Source organism: Pelodiscus sinensis, chromosome 12 (assembly GCF_052426305.1).
Source record: "Pelodiscus sinensis isolate ZL-2025 chromosome 12, ASM5242630v1, whole genome shotgun sequence".
NCBI lineage: Eukaryota > Metazoa > Chordata > Testudines > Trionychidae > Pelodiscus > Pelodiscus sinensis.
The window spans coordinates 1,724,652-1,751,379 of record NC_143063.1 but is presented as its reverse complement, the minus strand read 5'-3'; the positions used below and the strand labels follow the sequence as shown (position 1 = coordinate 1,751,379).

At 63.7% G+C, this 26,728-nt stretch overlaps 1 protein-coding gene across 1 annotated transcript in view; it reads left to right on the top strand.

Annotated features, from left to right (window-relative positions):
• The window catches only part of FA2H (fatty acid 2-hydroxylase), a 45,497-nt gene extending 30,577 nt beyond the window's left edge, over nucleotides 1–14,920 (top strand). Inside the window, exons 3-7 of the mRNA XM_075940693.2 lie at nucleotides 7,184–7,326; nucleotides 8,947–9,053; nucleotides 10,262–10,434; nucleotides 11,340–11,592; nucleotides 12,382–14,920. Of these exons, the coding sequence (XP_075796808.2) occupies nucleotides 7,184–7,326; nucleotides 8,947–9,053; nucleotides 10,262–10,434; nucleotides 11,340–11,592; nucleotides 12,382–12,461 (756 nt within the window). The 3' untranslated portion in view covers nucleotides 12,462–14,920. The remainder of the gene's footprint in view (nucleotides 1–7,183; nucleotides 7,327–8,946; nucleotides 9,054–10,261; nucleotides 10,435–11,339; nucleotides 11,593–12,381) is intronic.
• Nucleotides 14,921–26,728: the final 11,808 nt, after the last annotated feature.

Here is a 26,728-nt window from a genome sequence, read left to right as displayed (position 1 = left end):
GTTCCCCGGTCAGCGCGGCGTTCGAGGCTGGCAGGCCCACAGAAGTGCACCTGCGTCCCACGAGTGCCGGCGAGAGCAGCCTCTCTGGCCGCCAGGGCGCTGGGCGAGGGGCCAGACGCCGCGGGGAGGTGGGGGGCCATGAGCGCTCGGCACGTCCACTCCAAAATCCCGGCGGGGCGCCCGGCCACCGAGGAAAGGCCCCTCCCTGGGAGCAGGGGAGCGAGGGCCTTTGCCTCCTCCCCTTGGGCCCGGCGCACAAGCAGGGCGCGGGAGGGCAGTGCTGCCCGCGGCCCGGGGACGGCGACGTGGAGCCAGGTGGGACAGAGGAGCGGGCTGAAGCCCTCTGCGTGGGGAAGGGTTGAGCACTTGGGCCCCAAAGCGCATGAAAGGCTCATCAATGAGGAAACACCCTTCCCTAAGGGCATGGAACTGGCTGCCGGCCTGTTGGGCCCATGGGGGACGGAGCACACCCGGGGCGGGGCCTCGGTCGCAGATCTCCAGGAAAGAGGGCCAGCAAGCAGTGGCCTCGACCTGGGGGGGCTGGGACCCCAAGGGCGGGGCCCAGGGGCAGGGAACGCAGGCCCCCCAAGTCCACAACCCCAAGTGCCACCTCAGCCCCCTCCACCTACCACCGGCTCCTGCCGCCGGTGCCGGCTCCAAGGGCCCATCCAGGGACTCTGCCGCAGGCTCCTCCCACCGGCGTCGGCTCCAAGGGCCCGTCCAGGGACTCTGCTGCTGGCTCCTCCCACCGGTGCCGGCTCCAAGGGCCCGTCCAGGGACTCTGCTGCTGGCTCCTCCCACCGGCGTCGGCTCCAAGGGCCTGTCCGGGGCTCTGCCGCTGGCTCCTCCCACCGGCGTCGGCTCCAAGGGCCCGTCCAGGGACTCTGCTGCTGGCTCCTCCCACTGGCGCCGGCTCCAAGGGCCCGTCCGGGGACTCTGCCGCAGGCTCCTCCCACCGGCGTCGGCTCCAAGGGCCCGTCCGGGGCTCTGCCGCTGGCTCCTCCCACCGGCGTCGGCTCCAAGGGCCCGTCCAGGGACTCTGCCGCAGGCTCCTCCCACCGGCGTCGGCTCCAAGGGCCCGTCCAGGGACTCTGCCGCAGGCTCCTCCCACCGGCGTCGGCTCCAAGGGCCCGTCCAGGGACTCTGCCGCAGGCTCCTCCCACCGGCGTCGGCTCCAAGGGCCCGTCCAGGGACTCTGCCGCAGGCTCCTCCCACCGGCGTCGGCTCCAAGGGCCCGTCCAGGGACTCTGCCGCTGGCTCCTCCCACCGGCGTCGGCTCCAAGGGCCCGTCCAGGGACTCTGCCGCAGGCTCCTCCCACCGGCGTCGGCTCCAAGGGCCCGTCCGGGACTCTGCCGCAGGCTCCTCCCACCGGCGTCGGCTCCAAGGGCCCGTCCGGGGCTCTGCCGCTGGCTCCTCCCGCTGGCGCCGGCTCCAAGGGCCCATCCAGGGACTCTGCCGCTGGCTCCTCCCGCTGGCGCCGGCTCCAAGGGCCTGTCCGGGGCTCTGCCGCTGGCTCCTCCCGCTGGCGTCGGCTCCAAGGGCCTGTCCGGGGCTCTGCCGCTGGCTCCTCCCGCTGGCGTCGGCTCCAAGGGCCCGTCCGGGGCTCTGCCGCTGGCTCCTCCCGCTGGCGTCGGCTCCAAGGGCCCGTCCGGGGACTCTGCCGCTGGCTCCTCCCGCTGGCGTTGGCTCCAAGGGCCCGTCCGGGGCTCTGACGCTGGCTCCTCCCGCTGGCGTCGGCTCCAAGGGCCCGTCCGGGGCTCTGACGCTGGCTCCTCCCGCTGGCGTTGGCTCCAAGGGCCCGTCCGGGGCTCTGACGCTGGCTCCTCCCGCTGGCGTTGGCTCCAAGGGCCCGTCCGGGACTCTGCCGCTGGCTCCTCCCGCTGGCGTTGGCTCCAAGGGCCCGTCCGGGGCTCTGACGCTGGCTCCTCCCGCTGGCGTTGGCTCCAAGGGCCCGTCCGGGGCTCTGACGCTGGCTCCTCCCGCTGGCGTCGGCTCCAAGGGCCCGTCCGGGGACTCTGCCGCTGGCTCCTCCCGCTGGCGCCGGCTCCAAGGGCCCGTCCGGGGCTCTGCTGCTGGCTCCTCCCGCCGGCGTCGGCTCCAAGGGCCCGTCCAGGGCTCTGCCGCTGGCTCCTCGCGCCGGCGTTGGCTCCAAGGGCCCGTCCGGGGCTCTGCCGCTGGCTCCTCCCGCCGGCGTCGGCTCCAAGGGCCCGTCCGGGGCTCTGCCACTGGCAGTCCTGCCAGCACCGGCTCCTCAGCCGTGAGCCTCTCCAGTTTCAGGGTGGTTCCTGGCTCAGCAGCAGGGGCCGTGGGTGGCAGCAAACCCAGCACGTCTGCTCCCTTCCCTGGCCCAGCTTGGCTTTTTCTACTTCTTGCTCCGCCCCTCCATTTCCAGGGGGTGGGGCATGCTTGGTGTGGCTCCGCCCAGTCAGCCAGACGGCGCAGACTCGGGCAGGTGTGGCCCCTTGTGCATAAGTGGAGATCTAATGTTCAGCCTGGCCTGGCCCGGGGCCCATGGGCTGTTGACAGATCCCCCGGTTCTGAGCAAGAAATTCTGCATCGCACAGGCCAGAGACCTGCCCCAAAGAATTTCCAGAGTAGGGCTGGTAGCACACACCCCCCCACTCCCCCCCGACTGAACAGTTGTCCGTGGCGGAGCCCCATGGTGAACCGTGCCAGCGGCTCGTTCGCTCTGACCGCGGTAGCTGACACCAACCAAGCCACCGGAGCGCAGAGGGAAGGGCAGAATCCGAGCTCCATGGCCAAGCCCCCAGCGCAAGGCCGGCTCCACAGCCTGTCGGTGCCAGTGACAGCCCAAAGCTGCCGTTCGGGTGCCTCTGGGGCTGGGAGGGTTCTTCCCTGGGGCGTTCCTTTGACCACGTGCTTGTTGGTGGCTGGTTTTACAGGAAACTGGGTGGCCATAGTGGGACTCGCCATCACTCGGCTTGCTGTCCGTCACTTGGCTTGCTGTCCTTTGCTCCCAAACACAGTTGTTGTGGTTGCTACAAATAGTTCTGTGCACGTTGGCTGTGGGGAACAGCTGGCCTGTAATTCTGGGCATGGGCATGTCCTGTGGAGAGGGGGCGGGATGTGAGGGAGCACGCCGAGGTCCGGGTGGACCCCTCTCTCTCCGGCAAGCCCATCATGGCGATCTAGCCTGACCCCTCGCACGCTGCAGGCCACAGAACTTGTCTGGTGGGTGGTATTTATAAATTAATGGAGATTGCCTATCTCCTAGAGCTGGAAGGGACCTTGAAAGATCATTGAGTCTAGCCCCCTGCCTTCTCAGCAGGACCAAATACCATCCCTAGATAGCCTCTGCAAGGATTGAACTCACAACCCTGGGTTTAGCAGGCCAAGGCTCAAACCACTGAGCTCTCCCTCCCCCCTTTGGGGAGGATGACCAGCATTTGCTGCCCCGTCCACACGACTCTGACGCAGCGCTGTTACAACGGCTGTGTGTCCTCCGAAGGACACAGTAAGAGAATGCGGAAGAGACGCGGTTGAAGAGGGGAACGGAGGAAGTGTTTGCTGGAGAAGCGCATGCAGGCAGGTCAGCCCATGTAAGAACTGGGACGAGGCTGTAGATCACCCACAATCTCATGATGAAGCGCCTTCCCCTTTGTTTTGTGAATCCACCTCATAGCTCATACGTATTTCTAAAGTGAATGCTGTCCTAACCTCCTCCCAGAATCGCTCTGCTCTCCTGGGGGGCCCTGTAGAACTAGTTCCCTTTAGAGTCGACTCCCTTGTCAACACAGCATTTCCCACAGCATCTAGTATTCCTGTCCTCAGTTTGCCCCCGGAGGCCCTAGGAATCATCCCTCAACCTCCTCCTGCTTCCACAGTAGCAGTGGTCTTTACTCCTTGGCAGACGTTCCTCTCAGGCCCCCCGGGTCCCGGAGTCGCCCCACGACCGCTGGCGCCCTCGTATCTCGAAATCAAGACCATGCGGTGGAGAATTTGCCTCGTGCCTCCGTTTGAAGCTGCACGTGGCCCATGCTCCCTGCTGCCGGGAGAGATGAAACGCCCCCGCCCCCGCCCAAAGTCTCTGCCAATCTGAGCTGGGGCAAAGCCCTTCTCAGCCCTACCGGTGTGGCCAGTCAGACCAGCCAGACCGCTGGGACGGGCTTTCCTGTCGGAGCCCGGAGCCCGCCCCATGGTTGGCTGGTGTCTGGCCCTTGGAGTGTTGCTTCAGCGGGTTGCCAATGGGCCACATCACAGGTGGGTCCATCAGAGCGTACCCCCCAAACCGTCTCACGGGTTTTGCCCCCCGGCTTCCTGTGGGAGGCTGCTCCAGCACGTTCCTCCTCAGATGGCTCGAAACCTGCCCCTAAGTTCAAGCCTGTGGATGGCCCGTGTTTAGCCATTTGTTCTTGTGTGCACGGCGGCACTTGAATCCTCCCCCGCCCCGGTATCCCAGAGCAAGTGGCTCGCCCCTCCACCGCCGCTGGGCCCAGCCCCACAAGCCTGCTCCCGGGGGTAGGCTCCGCTGTCCTCTCCTAGCCCCCATGGCTGGCTAAGGGCAAGAGCCCTTCCTCGGGCTGGGCATTTCCCGTGGCGGCACGGTATCCGCCCTGGGGCGTGGGCGGCAGCCTCGCTCGACTCTCGCCGTCCACCCCGTCAGGACGTGGTCAGCCCGGCGGCTCCCTTCAGCCGCTCTTGGGCAGGCAGAAACCGCTCGGCTTCCCGCATGGCCTGTGGCTGTGTCTCTAGAACGGCATCTGCCCTGCCACGGAGGGGGCGAGGCCCCCGGCGCTCCCTCCTGCCGCGTGCCCTGCCGCGTCGGCCTCACCCTTCTGGCCACGGTCGAGGGGCCCATCCTGTCCCCTTTGCAATGGCTGGCCACGGAGCTACGCACTCCAGCTACTGCTGCGGCACCTGGCTTGGCCTCGGGTCCCTGCTGGCCCACCCCAGAGCTGCCGCAAGAGGCGTCAGTGGCTCTGCAAGGGAGCCTTTCATGCTGCCGCTGGCACCTCGGTGCCCTGTCAGGGCTCCGTGGCTGGGAACGGTCCCCGGCACGTCGCGGGGCAGCAGCCTTCACCTTGAGGCCGGGGCAGGCGCCGCCGTGTTTGCCCGCGCACAGCGGGTTAGCTGGCTCGCCCGGCTCCGTGGAAGGTCGTGTCCTGACCGACGTGCCAGGGGCCTCCGCCGCCTCCTGCCTGGCACCACCGGCGCCTCCTAGCCCTGCCCAAGGACAATAGAGCTGGCAAAGGCCTGGAGCCGCGGCTGGCTCGGCGGGGGGGGGGGGGCGTGCTCCTGGGCTGCCATCCAGAAAAGCTCCGACGCTGTGAGCTGACCACAGAAGGGACGCGGCTGCCTCGGCCTAGCCAGCCCTGGGGTCTGTCCGTGGGGCAGGACGTGGGGGGCCTCTCCTCACCGGGGGTGGGACTGGCTGGAAGGGCGGCATGGGCTGTGGCTCGGAGCCCCGGCTCCTTGGCGCCCAGCCCCGCAGCGCCGGGAAAGGAGGCTGCGAGGCGGGGGGGGTGCAAGCCCTTGCTGAGGCAGCTGCTCTGGAGGGAAACCTGCACCCCCCCCGCTGCCCATCAGAGCCCCCTGTCTCCCCTAGGCAGGACAGCCCTTCCCATGCAGGCCTGGGACCCTGGCCGGGGGGTGGAGCCCCTGCAGGAGCGGTTCTGCTGCTGTCCCTCCCCCTCAGCGCACGCCCCAGGGTCTGCAGTTGCTGGATATTGGGGGGTAGATGGGCTGCTTGGCGACCCTGCGGGGTGCACCGTGGGGCGGCTCTTGGACCTGGCCATGCAGGGGCACTTCCCTGTCTGCTTGGGCATGGATGAGGCTGGACGTGCAGCCCCGAGCACCACCCGACCGCCTGGGGCTGCTGTGGTCGTGTTGGTGGGATCCAGATTCCGGTTGCTGGTCTCCGTGCCCAGGGCGCGACAGTGCCGCTTCTGGCCACGGATGGGGGCGGCTGCCGGGCCCGAGAGGTTCCTGGGCCATCGCCGGCTGCTCTCTGACCGCGCCGCAGGGACAGCTTCACGGGTGCGGTCAGTTTCCTTCGCTGCCTTGGTGCGCCCAGGGCTGCCGGCGTGGCCCCTCCGTGCTGCTCCCCCACGGCGTGTTGAGAAAACCCCTCTCCCCTTTCCACCTGTCATCAGCCAGCGAGCTCCCTTCCCGGCCCCTGGACCTCCCGCTGTTTGTCATGTTCATCAAAAGTCACCCACTGGTGCAATAGCTCACTAGATCCCTCGCACGAGCGCCCCTCGTCTGCCCTTGGTGAGACGTGGGGAAGGGAGACACGGTCGTCCCATCCGCGTGTGCCTGCTCCCTTCCCGCAGGCGCTGCAGCCCGTAAGCGAATGAACCAGCACGTTCCCCCTGGTCCCCCTCCCCAGCCGCCCAACCTCCCGCTCCCCACCCATCAGCAAGTCCTACAGTGAAGCACTAAGGTGTCCAACCTGGGGGCACAGTGCAGTAGGGGGAGAGGGGAGTCACTATTATGGTCAGACTTCAAAATCTGCCCCAGAACTTTCACCCTGGTCCCCCCCCCCGTCCCTCTGGGGGGCTTCACTGCAGAACCAGGGGGCAGCTTGCCATGTGGATCTGACATTGCTGGGGGGGGTGTCGCAGCGCCGCTGAACACAGCGTCTGCCAAGAACCCACGGAGGCTGCTGGGGAAACAATTCCGGCCCCGGCCGCTCGGGCAACGACGCGGGAAGGAAACCGAGCAGCGCTTCCCAGGCTGAGTCGATTCTCAGTCCCTCCGCCAGCAACCCCGGCTCCTTCCAGCTCCTTCCGGCCTGCTAGCTTCGGCTCCTGGGAGCAGGGCCGGATTAAGGGCGGGGCTGCCTGGGGCGCCTGATGGCAGCTGTAAGGGGCACCGTGCCACGCATGCGTCGCGCGTCCGCTGCCCGGGGCGCAGGAATGGCTCGAGCCGGCCCTGCCTGGAAGCCAGCAGCTCTGTGGCTGGAGGAGGGGGCCCGGTCTTGGTTCTGGCACAGCCGGTTGGCTCCCCAGCCTGCGGGGTGTCCTGGCTCCTACTGAGGTAGCACGTTAACCCTGAGCCCTCCGCAAAGCGCCCTGAGCGTGGCTTCGTCCCGGGGATGCAGGCTGCACCGGCCGCCTGGGGCTCCGTGGGCTGCCAGCAGGGCCCAGCGCTAGGCGAGGGCTGTCGGATGGCTTTGACTTGGCTTTAAAGCTCTTCTCCCTCTCCCGTCTTTGCCCCCAGGATCTCGTGGACTGGCGCAAGCCGCTGCTCTGGCAGGTGGGCCATTTGCGGGAGAAGTACGACGAGTGGGTGCATCAGCCTGTGGACCGGCCCATTCGCTTGTTCCATTCGGATTTCATCGAGTCCCTCTCTAAAACCGCCTGGTAAGAGGCTAAGGGGGCCTGGCAGCGCCCCGGGACCCTTCCTGCGGCCGAGCTGCCGGGCACGCCCCAGACTAGACACTTGGCACAGCTGGTCCCCGTGAGATCTCCCTTCCTGCGGCCGAGCTGCCGGGCACGCCCCAGACTAGACCCTCGGCACAGCTGGTCCCCGTGAGATCTCCCTTCCTGCGGCCGAGCTGCCGGGCACGCCCCAGACTAGACCCTCGGCGCAGCTGGTCCCCATGAGATCTCCCTTCCTGCGGCCGAGCTGCCGGGCACGCCCCAGACTAGACCCTCGGCGCAGCTGGTCCCCGTGAGATCTCCCTTCCTGCGGCCGAGCTGCCGGGCACGCCCCAGACTAGACCCTCGGCGCAGCTGGTCCCCGTGAGATCTCCCTTCCTGCGGCCGAGCTGCCGGGCACGCCCCAGACTAGACCCTCGGCGCAGCTGGTCCCCGTGAGATCTCCCTTCCTGCGGCCGAGCTGCCGGGCACGCCCCAGACTAGACCCTCGGCGCAGCTGGTCCCCGTGAGATCTCCCTTCCTGCGGCCGAGCTGCCGGGCACGCCCCAGACTAGACCCTCGGCACAGCTGGTCCCCGTGAGATCTCCCTTCCTGCGGCCGAGCTGCCGGGCACGCCCCAGACTAGACCCTCGGCACAGCTGGTCCCCGTGAGATCTCCCTTCCGCAGCTAAACTGAGTGGAAGAACCTAGTGTGGGCAAGGGGAGGGAAGGACACGCTCCGGGACCCCCCGGTTCTCAGTGGGTCCCCCCTCCTCTCCCGGAGCTAGAGTGGGCAGCAGGGACGGGCAGGTGGGCAGCAGCCAGGTCGCTGGCTTGGGGGCGGGGCCCAGCTGCGCAGATAGCCCCCTGAATAACAAGCAAGGGCTAGAAGCGCCCCGCTGCCCGCCTGCCCAAGGCCTTTGGAGCCTCCACGGGCCTCTGGCAACACAGGCGGCGCTGCGCTCCCAGAAGGGATGGGGCGCAGGGCCGAGGCGCTCGCGCTGCCGGGAGCACCACGGTGATTCAAAGGGCCGGGGCTGCAGCCACTGCTGCTTCTTAGCCAGCAGCTGGGCCCCTGGGACTCGCCGGGTGCCCATGGAGAGCGACTTAGGGGGCTGGAGCACATGGCCGACGAGGACAGGCTGAGGGAGTTGGGCTTGTTCGGTCTGCAGAAGAGAAGAGTGAGGGGGGGGGTTTGAGAGCAGCCTCCACCTCCCTGCAGGGGGTTCCAAAGAGGATGGAGAGAGGCTGTTCTCCGTGGGGGCAGAACAAGGAGCAATGGGCTCACGTTTCGGTGGGGGGGATCTAGCTTGGAGATTAGGAAAAACTCTTTCCCTAGGCGGGTGGGAAGCGCTGGGCTGGGTTCCCTGGGGGGGGTGGAGTCTCCAGCCCTAGGGGTGTTTCAGTCTTGGCTTGACAAGGCCCTGGCCAGGTTGATTGAGTTGGGTCGGTCCTGCCTTGGGCAGGGGCTGGACTCGATGCCCCCTGAGGTCTCTTCCAGCCCTGGGGTTCTATGATTCTCCCACTGGCTGCCCACGCGAGGCCGGCGCAGCTGGTGTTCTGGGCGCCGGCACCCAGGTGGCAGCTTCAGAACCGGCTCCGACGCCTCTCTCTCCCCCTAAGGTACGTCGTGATTCTGGTGTGGGTCCCGGTGGTGCTGTACCTCATCTGGGTCTGCTACAGCACTCTGGCCCAGGGGACCACCCGGCTCTTCTCGTCGTTCACAACAGGTACTGGGCTCCGCACGGTGCCGCCTGCCCACGTCTGGCCGGGCCGCTCCGGGCACCTGCCTCCCGGCCGTGCACGCTGGCAGAGCGAGCTCACTAGGGCTCCGATCCGCATGCATGCCTGCAACGAATAGGCAGTTGGCTGGCTGGCTTGCTCCCCCACCTCCTCCCTCTGTGCATCGTGCCTGGCTCGATCGCCCGCGAGCCCCCTCTCCAGCCGGGCCATGCTGCAGTGAGCTCGTCCCTGCCCAGAGCTGGAGTCCTTTGGCGCTGCCACTTACACCGGTGCTGGCTGGGTCCGGGGGCGGGGGGATCGTGGCAGACGTGATACGGCAGGGCTTGCCGTGGCAGGTGGGCTGGAGGGGGCGTGGCATTTGGGGTCTTCAACCCGCAATGGGGTCATTTAAAAAAGAAAACTTGTCAAAAGCAGCGTGAGGTGTTGCCTCCGCACCCCCCCCCCCCCCAGCCAGCAGCAGCTTGGTTCTGAGCCACGTGCCTAAGGGCTGCTGCTGCGCGCGGTGCTGTACGTAGGCAGGAGCAGCCTCTGCCATGCAGCGCTTACAGCCCAAATAGACAGGCGGGGAAAGGGCAGAGCCGTGTGGGGACCAGGGGGCGCGTGCTCCCAGCCCTGGCTTTCCCCTGCCCCACACACAGACGCCCCTTGAAGAGGGGGCAGAAACATCAGCCGCTCAGTGAGAATTCTGGTTACGGGTGGCGGGGGACGGCCCTGATGGAGATGGGGAAGCCGCTGCCGCAGGCAGGCTCAGAGCAAGGGGCGTGAGGGTGCTGGGGAGGGGCAGGAGCAGAGGGCGGGGCGCGAGCGAGGCAGTGCCGGGACAGGAGGCGCAGTGGAAGGAGCGGGGCTCGCCGAGGGGGGCGTGGTCGGTGCCGTCCAAAGGCAGGAGCAGCAAGTGGAGGGCGGCGTGCTGAGACTCGGGGCGAGGGGCCGTGGCAGAGCCTGTGACCCGCACGTGGCACAGGCATTAGCGGAAGGCTTGTGGCCAGCCCAGGGCAGGACTTGCCCAGAGCCTGGACGGTAGGGAGGGGACCAGAGCCACCTGGGTGGCCAGATCTGGGGCTGCTAGAGGGGACTTGCCACACGCCTGGGAAGCCCGCAGCCAGGGCGAATGCGGCCGGGCCAGGACGCGGCCCCGTCTCGCTGTCTGGGCAGCAGGGCCCGGCTGCTGACGGCTGCATGTCTCCTTGTGCAGAGTATTCCATCCCCGTGCACAAACACGTCTTCCCCTTGCTCTTCATGCTGGGCATGCTCCTGTGGTCCCTGCTCGAGTACCTCATCCACCGCTTCCTCTTCCACATGAACCCGCCGGCCAGCAACTACTATCTCATCACGCTGCACTTCCTGCTGCACGGCCAGCACCACAAGGTGAGTCCTGGCTTGCACGGCCGGGAGGGGACTCGGGGCGGGGCCCCGCAAGACTCCGGGGGGGAGGGGCACATTTCCCCGTGGCGAATGGAAACGCCTTCTCACCTGCGAGGGCTGCCGGCCCAGGCCTGCGACTCTCACGCACCCCGCGCAGGGTGCGGCGCGACCTCCCTTCTGCAACCCTTGTGATGGGGCGAGGCAGGAGCCTCCGCTCGGGTCTTGCTGGGGAACTAGAAATGGGGCGAGTGGATTGAACGAATGGGCCCCAGCCCATGACAGAGGGGCTGGGTTCCTGGGGGGTAGGTTTGGGATCGGTGGCAAAGTAGCTTTAGGAGAGGCCACGGATGCTACGGCACGTTGCACCTCTCTAGACCAGCAACCTCTGGTCTGCAGCAACCTCTGGTCCGGGCGTCCATGTAGCATGTGGCCAAGTTTCCCGTGGTCCTGTGAACCCACCAGGCCTAGCTCCCAGGCATCTGAGAGGCTGTTCCGTCTTCTAGGAGCCCAGTCAACAGGGGCAGCGTGGGTCATGCTGCTAGACAATCTGACCTCCCGTGGTCTGGCAAATTCTCTGGTTCAGCACCGGTCAGGTCCGGAGGGTGCTGGACTAGAGAGGTTCAGCCTGTACAAGAACCGTAACCTCCCTAAAGATCCAAATCGGCTTCCTTGGGGGGCAGGCCAGCCCAGCCTGCTTAATGCCCCAGCAGGGTCCCAAAGCTCCCTCCTCCATCCCAGCTCCTTTGACCCATTTAGTGGCTCTGCTAGAGCTGGTGGTGGCCCCCGAGAGCTGAGGGTGGGGCGTGTGGAGCTCCTGAACCGATGGCACCTGCCTCCGTCGCCCGAAGCCCTTGGGTTCTGTGAACGTGCCGGGAACTCACCTGCCCGTCGTCCTTCTCTGCTTCCAGTCTCCGTTCGACAGCTCCCGCCTGGTCTTCCCTCCCGTGCCCGCGTCACTGGTGGTTGGCGCTTTGTACGGCCTCCTGCAGCTCCTCCTGCCTGCGGTCGTGGGCACGTCCATCTTCGTGGGCGGGCTGTTTGGCTACGTGGTCTACGACATGACTCACTACTACCTGCACTACGGCTCGCCGGAGAAAGGCACCTACCTGTACGGGCTGAAGGCTTATCACGTCAAGCACCACTTTGAGCACCAGAAGTCAGGTACCGGCGCCTCGCCCCTCCTTCCCGCCCTCCCCTCGGCGGGCACGCGGCTAGCGAACGGGGGCGACCCCGGGCAGCCCAAGACGGCGTGGCCGAGCCAGGGTGCTGCTCCTCGCCGCAGGGTGAGGTCTGTGCCGTGATTCATCTCCTAATCGCCAGGCTTTGCTGTCCCTGAGTCAGCAGGAGCGCCACGCCTGTGTGCGTCAGTCCGGAGTCCTAAAACGGGCCCACGCCTCGAATCGCGAGGATCTGACTGGGGGAGCCCAAGACCACATGGGCAAAGTAACCCCGGTCCCCTCAGGTCCTGCGCCCTTCCTGGGACGCCTACCCATGGCCTTGGGTACCTGGCCTGGCCCGTGCCATGGGCCCGGGTGTAAGTTTGTGGGGACGTTGGATCAGGCTCAGCAGAGGCTGCTGGTTACGGGACAGGTGCATGCGCCACGCCAGGGGTTTTCAAACGTGAGGAAGCCGCTGGCTCGCTACGGCCACTCGCAGACCCCCATCGCTGGGCGGCAGGCCCCCGACACTGACCCCAGCCCATGGGCGTCTCCATTCTCTCTCACGGATGGGGGCGGGGCGCGTCAGTGACAGGACCCTGGACTGGGCCAATTCCAAGTTCAACCCCAGCGCGACCTTGCCAAGTGCCTCCCCGGCTGTAAAATGGGCGCATTTCCCTGCCACTCGGGCTCCGTTAAAGGTGGGGAGGGGTCTTGTAAGTCAGAGCAGGAGACCCTGCAATTCATGTGCTCTCTCTCTCTCTCTCGCTCTCTCTCTTCCCTCCACTCCAAGGCTTTGGCATCACCAGCCGATTTTGGGACCGTCCATTCAAAACACTAATCCCGGAGGAAACCTTTGAGAAAGAGGATTAACGTCCCTGGCTCCCGTGTCTCCGGAGCGTCACGCTGCCACCCCCTTGCACCAGCTGCCGGACTGGGGCAGCCCCCGCTCTCTGCCTTTGGAGGACTGGCTGACGGGGGCCCGAGGGTGCTGCTGCCTTTTGTCGCTCTGCCCTCCCAGCTCGGGGGGCAGCACCGCCTGGCAGTCCCAGGGAGGGGTGTGTTCCCGGCGGGATCTGCCCCGCGTTGTCTGGGGGGCAGGTGCGGCTGTGCTGCAGGGGGCTTTCTGTGGGGCAGGTGAGCTCACTGGCGTGGGAAGGGGGCTTGGCCCAGCTGCAGCGCGTTGGCCGGGAGCAGCACTGGCTGCCATGTAGATGCTCTGAGCAGGGCAGCAAGGGGGCGGGGGCAGGAGCTAAGGGCCAAACCAACCCGGCCCAGCAACCTCCACGCTGCGGCTGGTGGAGACCTCGGCTCCCACGATGCACCGCGCTCTGAACGGGCCTGTCCTGGCTGCTCCGGGCACGAGGCAGCGGTGCATGCTGGGACCCGAACTCTCCACGGCCACCTCTGCCCCCGAAAGCGGGGCCGGGGGGGCTGCTCCCTGGGGCCGAGGCGGGGGCAGCTGGAGGCAGCCCGGCTCCTGGCACTGGGGTGAGGGGCGATGTGACAGCTCCCCAGATGCCTGGAGCTGGCCCGACACTCGCAGCTTGTGAATCCCGCGTGGCAGGGCCCAGGGAGCGCTGGGAGATGAGGACTTTGCGCTGCCCCGGCCCTCCTGGGGTGCTTTAGCCACCGGTCGGATCCTGCCCAGCCCGCGTGCACTCTGGGGGCGAAGCTTTGGGGCTTGGTGCCACGTGGCAGCATCGTGTCTGCAGCCCGCGGGCCCTGGGGGCAGCACAGCCGGGGCACAGGGCTCTCCACACGCTGGCGGGGGGAATGGCGGGCAGAGGGAGGAGCATTCCCGCCGCGAGTCCCAGCTTCTGCCCCGGCCCCGCTCCCCGCCTCGCTCTATGGGGCTCGGGACAGGCAGGGGAGGGGGTCTCCTCTCCCTGCCCCACTCTGACCTTCACCCGAAGGTCGCTGGCTGGCCGGGCAGCCCTGCCAGTGGGAGCCCGGAGACCAGGGGAGTGGGGGGTTGCAGTGAAAGGCAGCCCTGGGGCCTGCTGGGAGCAGAACCCCCCTTTCCTGCCTCTGGCCTCCCCCGGTCTGGCGAGGGGAGCGGGAGTCAGGGCGCGGGCGCCGCTCTGGGCACGTTGGCTCCCTCCTGGAAGGCAAAGGGCGCTGCCCTCGTCCGCCTTCCTCCCCCTGCCCCGGGCCCCTGTGCTTCACCTGCCCCCGCCCACAGGGGCTTGTTGGGCCCAAGCCCGCGCCGGAGCCGCCGGGGCTCTGCTGCTGCCTGTCCCACCCCGGGAGCCTGGCGCTGCGTCTACTGCTGGCCTGGCGGCTCCCAGTGTGAGCGCGTTCGGGGGGAGCCGGGCCCTGCGCCCAGGGCTGGGGCAGAGCATGGCAGCTCCGCTACTGGCCCGTGGGGGCCCGCGAGCCTGTTGCCTTTCTCCCAGCTGCCCAGGCCGGGGGTTCTTTCCCCAGGTTCCCCGCCCCTGGGGCTGGCTCTTGGATGGCATGCCAAGCCGCCTCGCCCCCCCCCCCCCCCCCCCGCCCCGCTCTTCCGGTGGCTGCTGCTGGCATTCCCCATGTGGCTTCTGTTCCCCCTCAGCTGCACTGCTCACCTTGCCTGTTCCTGCTCCCGCCCGCCGCCTCCTGCTGCTCCCCGGGGCCCTTGCCAGGCGTGGCCTCCCAATTGGCGCCTTGCTCCCTGGCTCGGAGAACCCCCCTGGCCCCACAGCCTGCACAGGGCAGCACCCCCCCTCCAGACAGCCTGTGCACCCCACTGCCAGCGGGGGCCGGGATCCAGGCCACCAGGGCTGCGCTTCAGGTGCTGTCTGTGACCTGGGTGTTTAACGGAGCATCGGGAAGCTGCTGCTAACGAGCTTGCCACAGCCCTTCCGTTACTGACCCGGGCGGGTGGGTGGGAGCCCCTCTTGCTTTCCTCCCACACGCCTGGATTGCGCACCATGCCCTGCCATGGCACTGCCCCCCCCACGCGCCTGGATCGCGCACCATGCCCTGCCGTGGCACTGCACCCCCCCCCCCGGCCAGGCATGTGGCGTTTGTGACACTGACCAGGTCAGTTCCCGCGGGGGTCGGGGAGTTCCAGCCGGGGGGAAGGTCTGGCAGGTTGGTCACGCCGCCTTCTAACCTGGCGTACAGCAGCTTTAACAGGAGAAATCCAGCAACGTGGTTTTTTTAGACCTCGGCTACTTGAAACTTAAACTCCAATGAACATAACTGGTAAGAGGCCTTATTTTTGATGATCTTGTGATTCCCTGCCCGGCTATGGCCAATATTTTATGGATAACTTTATTCCAAACCTTTCCACTGTAGCCATGACGTGCTTGTAAATAAACTGTACATTTTGAAAAAAAAGTTTAAAAAGTGTGTGGGGGGGTGGGGGGGGGCATGTGGCCAGCCGCGGCTTGGGCCGTTCTCCCCAGAGCAGGGCAAATCGACTGGCCTGGCGCCCCATAGGGCACCTCCGCTTGTGTTCTGAGCCACCAGGAACCACAGGGCGTGACCCATACGGCGCAGGGCTTCAGCTGCCTCCAGCCAGGTAATTGTGAAGGAATTTCCCTGGAGTGTGTCCCCACTTCCCCATCCGCCATGGGCCCCTTGGGCTAAGGCAAAGCGCTTAGCCCCGGCCCCAGCAGGGCAGGTGGTCGCAGAGCCGGGCACCGAGTGTCCCACAAACTGCTGAGCATCCCCGTTGGCCACATAGCGGTTGGGAGCACAGGGCTTTTCCCTGGACTTGTGCTGATGGCTGGGCCTCCAGACCCCTGCTCCTGAGTCAGTGGGGCAGGAAGGCAGCCAGGTGCACGTGGGCTCTGCCGCCCCCTGCTGGTGCCTCCCCCTAACCAACACAGCTGGCTACAGCTTATTTCTGGCCTTGGGCACAGGAGGGGGAGCTGCCCTGAGCTGCTGAAGGATGTGGGGAGCTGTCGGAGGGACTCTGAGCTGCAGCAGGGGCTGGAGCTGGGGGCAGGACCGCAGGGGATGAGTGGGAGGGGTCTTAATTGGCTAGTCAAAGCTGCACAAGAGTGAAGCTGGGAGCTGAACTCTGCCTCTCCTGAAGTTCCCCCAGGTAGCGGGCAGGCGGGCGGGTGCTCTGCCCCCGGGCCAGTATCTCCAGGGCCGTGGTGGATTCTCCAGCCCAGGGGCTTTTCTAAAGGCCCCAAGCTAGTGGGGGAAGAGGCAGGCAAAGCCACGGCAAGATTGTCGGCTGGAAACTTTGCATTTGCACGCGGCCCACTCTAGAGTTGTGAGCTTTGCACTGTCGTGCTGCAGTCACGGCATGGCGTTACCAGGGCCAGGCCCCAGCTGCACGGTGCTGAGTGTCCTGGGCGTGGCAGCAGCTGGTTTCCTGGTTCCTAGATGTGGGCCTTTTGCCTCCGTCGTCAGTTCTGCCACGCTTTCGCCAGAGTGCCGCCTCCTTGCTAACCGGCCGGGCGCTGGCCCTTTCCGTGTCTTCCCACAGTCCCGCTCACACAAGGACAGTCCAGTTCAGAGGAGAAAACTTCCCTCCCGATGCCAGGGGCGGGATTCTTACAAAGTTACAAAGACCGGCTCAAACAATGCTGCCGGCTGCGACAAAAGCTATTTCCATACCAAGCCACTGCTACAAAACAAAGCGTCTGCTGAAAAGTTCTGAAGTCTGGATACCTGCTGCTGCCTGGCAGGCCGCTTTTGTGCGTGTTTCAAGGGCACTGAGAGCCCAGCAGGGCCCCCTGTGCATACCAAGTCCCTGCCGGGAGGCTCTGCAGCCCACACAGACCGGAGACAAAGGAGGGAGGAAAAAGGCCTGGTTATTATCCCCCCTGACAGACTGTGGCGTCAGCACCTCGCGTACACACGTCCTGAGCAAAGCCACATGAGGCCGAACCCTGGCCTCCCTCCCACCAATGTTCCATTTTTTTACATCCGTCATGCGCTGCGGTAGGTGCGGATGTGCACCACCAGGAACCACAAGCTGCTGGGCATTGTGGGCGCTCTGCCAATCAGCTGGGGGCCACCCAAGCGCACAGCTTACAGGGAACGCGCCTCCCTAAGCTCTATAAAGGCTTCTCTCCAGGAACTGGGGTGGCCAGCTCCTCGCTCCGGGTGAGGGGCAGCTCCAGGTCTCTGCTCTCCCAGTGGACTCCCTCCTGTCCTGGCCTCTTCTCCCAGCAGAGGTGACTTCCAGGGAAACGCCTCGCTCCTGCCCACAGAGTTTCTGCAGGGGGAGTCCGTGCTTTCCCCTGCAGCGGTGGTCTAGCAGCTCTGCATGGCATGCTTGTAAGACGCACACGGGACCTTCCCAGGGAACAAGGAAACGCTGCCAGGGGCGTTCATTGAAAATACACCCTGGCCCGTGGCAGCGGCTGCGTTCACGCACACACACGGAGGCCCTGCAGAGACGGTTGCTGTGGCTCAAGTCAACCTAGTGGCCAGAATATAGCTTGACCCTGAGCGGACAGCTGGGCTCCGTCCGTTATGATCTGAGGTCCAAGGCTTTGCGGGACTGAATCCGGAGAGCCACAGCCAAGCACCTGGCCGTAGCCTTGTGAGTTCCCATGTACTCTATGGGTCTGGCAGTGTCATGCTGCAATCGTTAATCCGTAAGTGGCGTCAATCTTGGTGCTTCCCCCGGTTATCCCTTGGCTATTGTCGGGCTACCACCCGTCTCTTGTGTCATCTCCCTGGGAGTGCTTGCCTGGCTCCAAGGCCATCAGATCTGCGCTGGGCACAAGGGATCTTCTCACGTCTCTCGTGCCTTCTTGGCCATGTGGATGTTGATGGCGTTCACACTTCTCCCTGGCTATCCACACGATCCTTCACTCGCACCAAACAGCTGCAGCCTGTGCTCTCGGAACCATTTTCTTAATCTTTATCCCTTATTTGTTCTTGGGTCTGCACTTCCAACACTCCGGTTGGCTGGGGGCTGTGCCCACGATGCCACCTACATGCCTGGCTAGTCTTTAAAGTGCTGCCAGTCTATTTGTTGGTGTTAACGTTTTTCCTGTTACGTTTTCAAAAGGCACCTAGGTTCTTTTGTTGTTTCTTTACGCAATGGACTTGGCAAACAGACGCGAAGCACAACTTACTTGGTAGTGCAAGCACGACGGACTGGCAAACGTGGTACCTACTGCCACCCTTCTAATGACAGTCTTAGGCCCACGCAAATACTACCTTTGGTTACCATAGGGACCGGGAGAGACCCAGCCAGGGTAGGAGAGCTGCGGCTGGGCTGTGCAGCTACCCCAGCGAGGCCATCACCTTCCCCAATCTGTTTCCTGCCAGAAGCGATGGAAGTCTCTTCCCAGGGGGTACTACAAGCTGTGGTCTGTCCCGTGGGGTGTTTCTGCTCCTGCTGGCAGCTCAGTTGTCCCCCGGGCCGAGGGAGCAGCCTGCTTTGCCATGCTCTGCTGTGAGATCCGTGCGTCCTGTGGACGCTGAGCGCCCGTGGCCAGGCTGCAGCCTTGTGGGCGCTAATCTCTGCGTGCTGTGGCCCCGCCGCTCGCTTGGGAAGAAAACACTCAAATGGTGAAGCGAAGCCTCAGCCAACGCTGGGAGCTGCCCGCTGCCCCGGCTCCCAGCGCTGGCGATGCAGGTTAATGAAGGTAAAACCCTGGTTAATTAGCTCCTTGGGGATCGGAACAGGGGAGAGCGGGGCCCTCAAGCCTTCTCTACTAGGAGTGACATCACAGGTCCTCATAGCCACTGCAGCAGGTAGGGCCTGGGAGAGTCAGCACGCCTCTTCTCCTCCCCCCTCACCGCCGTAGCCAAGCCAGCCTGCCCTCGCAGCCCCCTCCGCGCTGTTCCGCGGCACAGCAGTGACCCTTCCAGCCGCGGCAGAGGGGGAGGGCTGGGCCCGGCTCCCAGCAGTGTCCCAGCGGCACCTAGAGACCGGGGTGATGGGCCCGCCGGGGGGGGGGGGCTGGACTGGAGCATCCTGGATCTCGCCTGCCACCCCGCACCGTGCTCCCGGCTGCCCGCCTGCTGGGGGACACGCAGCCAGCAGGCGCTAAGCCCGCCCCTCGTCGCAAGGGCAAGCCTGCAGCCACGCCCATTTCGCCTGAGGCCCCGCCCCTCACAGGAGCTAAGCCCGCCCCTTGTCGCAAGGGCAAGTCTGCAGCCACGCCCATTTCGCCCGAGGCCCCGCCCCTCACAGGAGCTAAGCCTGCCCCTCGTCGCAAGGGCAAGTCTGCAGCCACGCCCATTTCGCCTGAGGCCCCGCCCCTTACAGGAGCTAAGCCCGCCCCTCATCGCAAGGGCAAGCCTGCAGCCATGCCCATTTTGCCTGAGGCCCCGCCCCTCACAGGAGCTAAGCCCACCCCTCATTGCAAGGGCAAGTCTGCAGCCACGCCCATTTCGCCTGAGGCCCCGCCCCTCACAGGAGCTAAGCCCGTCCCTCGTCGCAAGGGCAAGTCTGCAGCCACGCCCATTTCGCCTGAGGCCCCGCCCCTCACAGGAGCTAAGCCCGTCCCTCGTCGCAAGGGCAAGTCTGCAGCCACGCCCATTTCGCCTGAGGCCCCGCCCCTCACAGGAGCTAAGCCCTCCCCTCGTCCCAAGGGCAAGTCTGCAGCCACGCCCATTTCGCCTGAGGCCCCGCCCCTCACAGGAGCAAAGCCCACCCCTCATTGCAAGGGCAAGCCTGCAGCCACGCCCATTTCGCCTGAGGCCCCGCCCCTCACAGAAGCTAAGCCCGCCCCTCCTCACAAGGGAAAACCCCCAGACCCTCAATGGGAGTCTTCCTAGGGCCTGGAGCATGGCAGGCGGCCCCAGCCCCCAGGGGGCAGGCCCAGAGCCCAGCCGCTGTGCTGAAGAGGGGGGGCAGAGCACAGCAGGGCCACACCTCCCAGCTTGGGCACTGCCTCCGGTGCCTATCGCTCAGGCGCTCCCCCCTGCTTCCTCGGCTTGGCTCCCCGCTGGCAAGCGAAGGGGCATCGCAGCTCCACAGGGAGCCCTCTGCGGCAGTGCTGTGCTCGCAAGCACCCCGCTGCACCCTGTTCCCGTTCCGGGCCTCTGGCAATGTGCCCCAGCCCCAGGCAGCCCGGCGCCCGTTCTGCAGGCCAGGCGGGGTGGGGAGCCTGGCAGCGGCCCCTGTGGAACGAGGCGGCTGGGGGGCATATGGCCCGCCGGGGACACAGAGCAGCCTGCGGAGGCAGGGAAGGGAGCCCAGGCTAAGCCTGCACCCACGTTAATTCTTGTAGTAACTCCATGGGGGGCAGGTGACACAGGCAAGGGCAGGCACTGCTGTCCCAGAACTGCCCCCTCTGCCCGGCCGCCGGGGGGGCTGGGGCTGCAGCGTGGAAGCCCAGCTCCCAGGCTGGGGATGGGCGGGCTTGGCTGGGGGAGGGAGGTTGTTGAAGGGGTGTGGTCTCAGGGGAAGGGGTGTGGCTTTGGGTGAAAGGGGCGGGGCTTGGACTTGCCCTTCACCTACCACCCATGGAAACTTCCTCTCTTTTTGTTTGCCTGAAATCTCACTTGCCCTCCTGCCCCCCCTTCACCGTTTTACAGCTGGGAGCCACCCTCCCGGCAGCGCCCACTTGAGAACAAAGACACCGACTTGTGGACAGGCTGTGACGTAGTGGGGGTACCTTGCTGGTTGCTATGCTCGGCAGTGGGTTGTGAGTGACCTCTGCTGGCTGCAGCACGGCCCAGCAGGGCAGGGGATGAGTCATTATGCAAGGGGGCTTCCAACCTGTCTGACGAGTTATCTCCCAGGGAGCGGAACAAAGGGAAGAAGGGAGTGGAGCCCTGGCTGGGGGCAGGGCTGGAAGTGAGGGAGTTAGTTTCTGTCTGGGAGCATGGAGGAGACAGCCTAGGGAAAGGGGCTGGAATTTAGGGGCCCAGGCTCCCCCATCTCAAGGGGGGCTGAGGCATCCTAGGCCTGCACTGGAACCAGATTACATCTGTGCTGTGCTGCATCCTGGAGAGGCAATAAACTCCCTCTATTCTACTGGCTGGTGAAGTCTGTTCATGCCACTATGGGGGTGCAGGAGACGGGAAAACCCCAACGCGCCGTCACACTGGCTCACCTGCTAGCATGAGAAATGAGCGTGTTTAGGGAATGGTCGAACCTTGGGACTGGAAGGGGCCTCGAGCAGCCACCTACATCTGCCCCTGCACTCCTGGCAGGACTAACTATCGTCTAGACGGGGGGTTTCAAGTGTTCTTCTCGGAACCCAGCTGAAGGAAATTGTTGATGCCTGGGACCCAGCATAATTATATCTTTTGACTAGAGCATGGGCTCTGGGGTGGGGCCAGGGCTGAGGGGCTTGGGATACAGGAGACGGCTCCAGGTTTGGGGGGCTCAGGGCTGGGGCAGACTGGGACATGGGCTTACCTCTGCCAGCTCCCAGTCAGCGGCACGGCGAGGAGCCTAAGGCAGATTCCCTGCCAGTGTTGCCCCTAATCTTTTCCATCCACGGGCAGAATAATTTTTGATGTACCCCAGGGCCCGTGGGAATGTGCACCCTGAGGAAAAACAAATCCCAGCTACGGGCCCTTTGCTAATCAGCAGCGCAGCGCTGGAGTCTCTCTTGAGGGGCTGCACAGGTCACAGAACCCCAGGGCCAGCAGAGACCCCAGGAGTCATCGAGTCCAGCCCCCTGCCCAAGGCAGGACCGACCCAACTCAATCAGCCCGGCCAGGGCTTTGTCGGGCCAGGACTGAAACACCCCTAGGGATGCATCCCTAGGGAACCCAGCCCAGCGCTTCCCACCCACCTAGGGAAAGAGTATCTCCTCACATCCGACCCAGCCCTCCCCCCCGCAACGTGAGCCCAGTGCTCCTCGCTCTGCCACCTGCCCCACTGAGAACAGCCTCTCGCCAGCCTCTTTGGAATCCTCTGCAGGGAGGTGCAGGCTGCTCTCAAATCCCCCCTCACTCTGCTCTTCTGCAGATGAAATAAGCCCCAATCTGCAGCCTCTCCTGATAGGTCATGTGCTCCAGCCCCCGAATCATTTTGGTCGCCCTCCATGGGCCCCTCTACATCCCTTCTGTAGTGGGGGGCCCAGAACTGGACACAACACTCCAGATGTGGCCTCCCCAGAGCCGAATAAAGGGGAATAATGACATCTCTGGATCTGCTGGCAATGCTCCTCTTAATGCAACCTAATATGCCATTAGCCTGCTTGGCTACAAGGGCCCCCTGTTGACTCATCTCCAGCTTCTCATCCACTGTCACCCCCAGGGTCCTTTTCTGCAGAGCTGCTGTTGAGCCCGTTGGTCCCCAGCCTGTAGCCGTGCCTGGGATTCTTCCGCCCCAAGTGCACAGCTTATGGGGCGCTGCTCCCTGCTTGTCCTGGCGCCACAGCTGATGCTGTTCCCTGGAAGAGGCCAGCAGCAGGTCTGGCTCCCAGGGGCAGGTGCACAGGCAGCTCTGGGCGCCGCTCTTGCCTGTAACAGGCGCCCCAGCCTAGGAGACCCCCTGTCCCCCGACACGAGGGGTGGCACTGCAAAGACACGGTGCCCCCGCGAGGGGAAGGACGAGAACCACAGTGCCCCGCACACATGCAGACCAGGGGGGCGACACAGCTCACTTCGCTCAGGCAGGAGAGCTGGGTTGGAAAATGGGGCGCCTCTGTCCTCGCGCTGGTCCTGGGCCTGGGCCCGCTCTCTGGACCCCCCATTTCGATGGCTGGAACCTGCAGGCCAGCGGGCAGGACTCGCCCTCTTGCGAGCGCTTCCTCCGGCACTGACCGCGCGGGGCAGGAGGCAGGCACGCGCCCCGGAGCCTTGTTTCAAAAGGCGCTCGCCAGGCTCCTGGGGAGAACAGCCCTTGCGCCTCAGTGCCTGGCAGCAGCCAGCCTGCCCCTCCACCCTGTTCCATGGCCACACAGAGCCCAGGCAGGCGGTTCCCCCACATGGGGCCCTGCGCTTTACGCTTGGCCTGGCTCCAGGCTCTGCTCTCGTGCGCTTGAGACGCAGACCGAAAGCACTAGTGATTAGAAGTGCATAGGTGTCTTTGAAAGCACTAGTGATTAGAAGTGCATAGGTGTCTTCGAAAGCACTAGTGATTAGAAGTGCATAGGTGTCTTCGAAAGCACTAGTGATTAGAAGTGCATAGGTGTCTTCGAAAGCACTAGTGATTAGAAGTGCATAGGTGTCTTCGAAAGCACTAGTGATTAGAAGTGCATAGGTGTCTTCGAAAGCACTAGTGATTAGAAGTGCATAGGTGTCTTTGATCTCACCAGGGGGCTGTGCCTCCTGCTCGCTGCGTTTGCCAGCCTCCCGTCTCTGGGGGTAGGCAGGCGAACAGGTGAGCGCTAACAGGGAGTTTAGAGAGGGAGTTCTCCAGGTAGAGGAGAAGCAGATACAGGACTCTTGAGGGAAGTGGGTGTTGTGTTTGGGGCTTTCTTGCTGTGTGCTGAGCTTGTGTTTGTGAGTGAGGGTTGGTGTGTGTTCTCTTTTTTTTGTTTTTCTTTCCCCTGTGTCTATGAGTGAGGCTTTTTTTTTCCCACTTCCCCTTTGCCCTCCCCCTCCACTTGATGGAGTTTATGCTGTGATTGGCTATGATTGGCAGGTGCTGTGATTGGCAGGTGGAAACTGTTGGCTTCTAATTAAAGTTTGAATTCTAGAAGCCTCTGCTGATTGGCTGAGCCTTGGTAGGGGGAGGGACTTTCAGGCACTCCAGGGCTTTATAAGGCAGTGGGCAAGTGACCAAGGAACAGGTGAGTGCTAACAGGGAGTTTAGAGAGGGAGTTGGGAAGGGCGGGAGGTTCTCTTGCCTTTCGTTTTAAATCCTTTCTCCAGGACAGCAGCGATGGATGGTGATAGGTCTGCTGTTGTTACCTGCACAGCGTGTGCCATGTTTGTTTTCCTCCCGGAAGAAAGAACGGATTTCATCTGCACCAAGTGCAAGCTGGTCGCCATTTTGGAAGAAAAAATTAGAGGACTGGAGGCCCAAGTGTTGACCCTACGCTTGATCAGGGAGGATGAAGACTTCCTCGATAGAAGGCAGTGTTTAATCCTTCAAGCACGGCAGGCAGAAGAGCCAGAGAGGGCAGTATGTGACCAAGAAGAGAACTGGCAGCATGTAACTTCTAGAAGGGAGAAAAGGCCAGCACGGGAATCCCCCGATGCTATAGAGGTAAGCAATCGCTTTCAAGCTCTCTCCACAGACTCTGCAGTGCTGAAAGCTTTTGAAGGGACCTCACAAGGGGGAAACCGGAAGGGAACACCATATACTGGAAGGCATGGGATGTGTAGTCCTAGGGATGGGGGTTCCACGGCCCCCACCCCCAAAAGGAAACGACGGGTGGTGGTGGTCAGGGACTCCCTCCTAAGAGGGACTGAGCCATCCCTCTGCCGTCTGGACCTGGAATCTCGAGAGGTGTGCTGCTTACCGGGAGCTCGCATTCAGGATGTGACTGAGAGGCTTACCAAGCTGATCAAACCTTCGGATCGCTACCCCTTCCTGCTTCTCCACGTGGGAACTAATGATACAGCCCAGAATGACCTTGAGCGGGTTACTGTGGATTATGTAGCGCTGGGAAGAAGGATCCAAGAATTCGGAGTGCAAGTGGTGTTCTCATCCATCCTCCCTGTTGAAGGGAAAGGACTGGGCAGGGATCGTCAAATAGAGGACGTAAATGCGTGGTTGCGCAGGTGGTGTCGCAGAGAAGGCTTTGGTTTCTTCGACCATGGGACTCTGTTCTGGGCACAAGGATTGTTAGGAAGAGATGGGATCCAGCTAACCAAGGGTATGTCTACACTACCCTGCTAGTTTGAACTAGTGGGGTAATGTAGGCATACCGCACTTGCAAATGAAGCCTGGGATTTGAATTTCCCGGGCTTCATTTGCATAAGCGGGGAGCCGCCATTTTTAAAACCCCGCTGGTTCGAACCCCATGCAGCGCGGCTACACGGGGCACGAACTAGGTAGATCTGATTAGCTTCTCTGATGAGGTAACTGGCTCTGTGGACATGGGGAAGTCAGTGGATGTGATATACCTTGACTTTACCAAGGCTTTGGATACGGTCTCCCACAATATTCTTGCCAGCAAGTTAAGGGATTGTGGATTGGATAAATGGACGGTAAGATGGATAGAAAGAGGCTAGAAGGCCGGGCCCAGCGGGTAGTGATCAATGGCTCGATGTCAGGATGGCGGTCGGTTTCTAGCGGAGTGCCCCAAGGTTCGGTTCTAGGACCGGTTTGGTTCAATATCTTTATTAATGATCTGGATGAGGGGATGGATTGCACCCTCAGCAAGTTTGCGGATGACACTAAGCTGGGGGAGAGGTAGATAGGGTCCAGAATGACTTAGACAAATTGGAGGGTTGGGCCACAAGAAATCTGATGAGGTTTAACAAGGACAAGTAGAGTCCTGCCCTTGGTTCGGAAGAATCCCAAGCATTGTTACAGGCTGGGGTCCAATCACTTAAGTAGTAGTTCTGCAGAAGAGGACCTGGGGGTTACAGTGGATGAGAAGCTGGAGATGAGTCAACAGTGTGCCCTTGTAGCCAAGAAGGCTAATGGCATATTAGGTTGCATTAAGAGGAGCATTGCCAGCAGATCCAGAGATGTGATTATTCCCCTTTATTCGGCTCTGGTGAGGCCACATCTGGAGTACTGTGTCCAGTTCTGGGCCCCCCACTACAAAAAGGATGTGGACGCATTGGAGAGGGTCCAGCGGAGGGAAACCAAAATGATTAGGTGGCTGGAGCATATGACCTATGAGGAGAGGCTGAGAGAGTTGGGTCTGTTTAGTCTGCAGAAGCGAAGAGTGAGGGGGGAGTTGGGCTTAAAGTGCAACAGGGGAGGGTTAGATTGGACATTAGGAAAAAATTCCTAACTGTCAGGGTGGTCAAATATTGGAATAAATTGCCAAGGGAGGTGGTGGAATCTCCCTCTCTGGAGATATTTAAGAACAGGTTAGATAGACATCTGTCAGGGATGGTGTAGACGGAGCTTGATCCTGCCTTGAGGGCGGGGGGCGGGACTTGATGACCTCTCGAGGTCCCTTCCAGTCCTATTATTCTATGATTCTATGATTTGATAGCAGCCTTCAACTGCCTGAAGGGAGGTTCCAAAGAGGCTGGAGAGAGGCTGTTCTCAGTAGTGACAGATGGTAGAACAAGGAGCAATGGGCTCAAGTTGTGGTGGGAGAGGTCCAGGTTGGAGATTAGGAAAAACTATTTCCCTAGGAGGGTGGTGAAGCGCTGGGCTGGGTTCCCTAGGGAAGTAGTGGAGTCTCCATCCCTAGAGGTGTTCAAGTCTCGGCTTGACAAAGCCCTGGCTGGGTTGATTTAGTTGGGATTGGTCCTGCCTAGAGCAGGGGGCTGGACTTGACCTTCTGAGGTCTCTTCCAGCTCCATGGTTCTATGATTCCTGTGCCCCTACACCCCCCTGCAACCAGCCTGCATCTCTGCCTTCTGCAGCCAGCCCTGGCCAGCCCCGCTGGCAGCCCCCAGGCCTCTTGGCCTCTCTCTGGCGAAGGGCTGGTGGCAGGGAGGTGGCTGAGGCGGGAGGGGCTGCGGGACGTGCCATCGCTCCGCCGTCCCGCAGGAAACGTTTAGTTCAGTCTAGGGAGGATTTGAACGTGCGCTTGTTTCGTAGAAGCCCAAATGTTCCTGCGCCCTGTGCAGCCCGGGTGGACGTGCGTACGCCTGCAGCCCCCTGCTGCCCCGTGCATGGGGACTCCCCGCTGCCCTGTGCGTACGCCTGCAGCCCCCTGCTGCCCCGTGCGTGGGGACCCCCCACACCATGGATTTGCACTGGGCCTGCGGGACATTGCGCCGGCCCGGCTCGTTGCAGGGCTGCACGTGTGCAGCAAGAGAGGCCTTTCCGAGATGCCACGTACTGATCAAACCTCGCCGCCGGGGCCTCTTGGGCTCCCACAAGCTGGGGGGGATGGGCATGACTTGCACAAAGCCAAACGCTTGACCCCTGCCCCGCCCCTCCTCCGAGACCCCACCCCCACTCCATGCCCCGCCCTCCGCCACTCACTCTCCCCAGCCTCTCACCCGTTTTCACCGGGGGGCAGATGAGTGCGGAGCAGGACGAAGGGAGGGTGCCGGGAATGATTCACGACGTGTCCCAGGCTTGCCCTGCGGCATCTGCTCCCATCCGTGCTTAGGCAGGAGATCGAAGCCGGCTGGTGCTTGGAGAGCCCTGCAGGGAGGTTCCCCGGCCTGGCGCCCACATCTCCAGGCAGGTGCAGGCGGGGTGCTGCCATAAGGACAGCAGATAGCACAGCCCC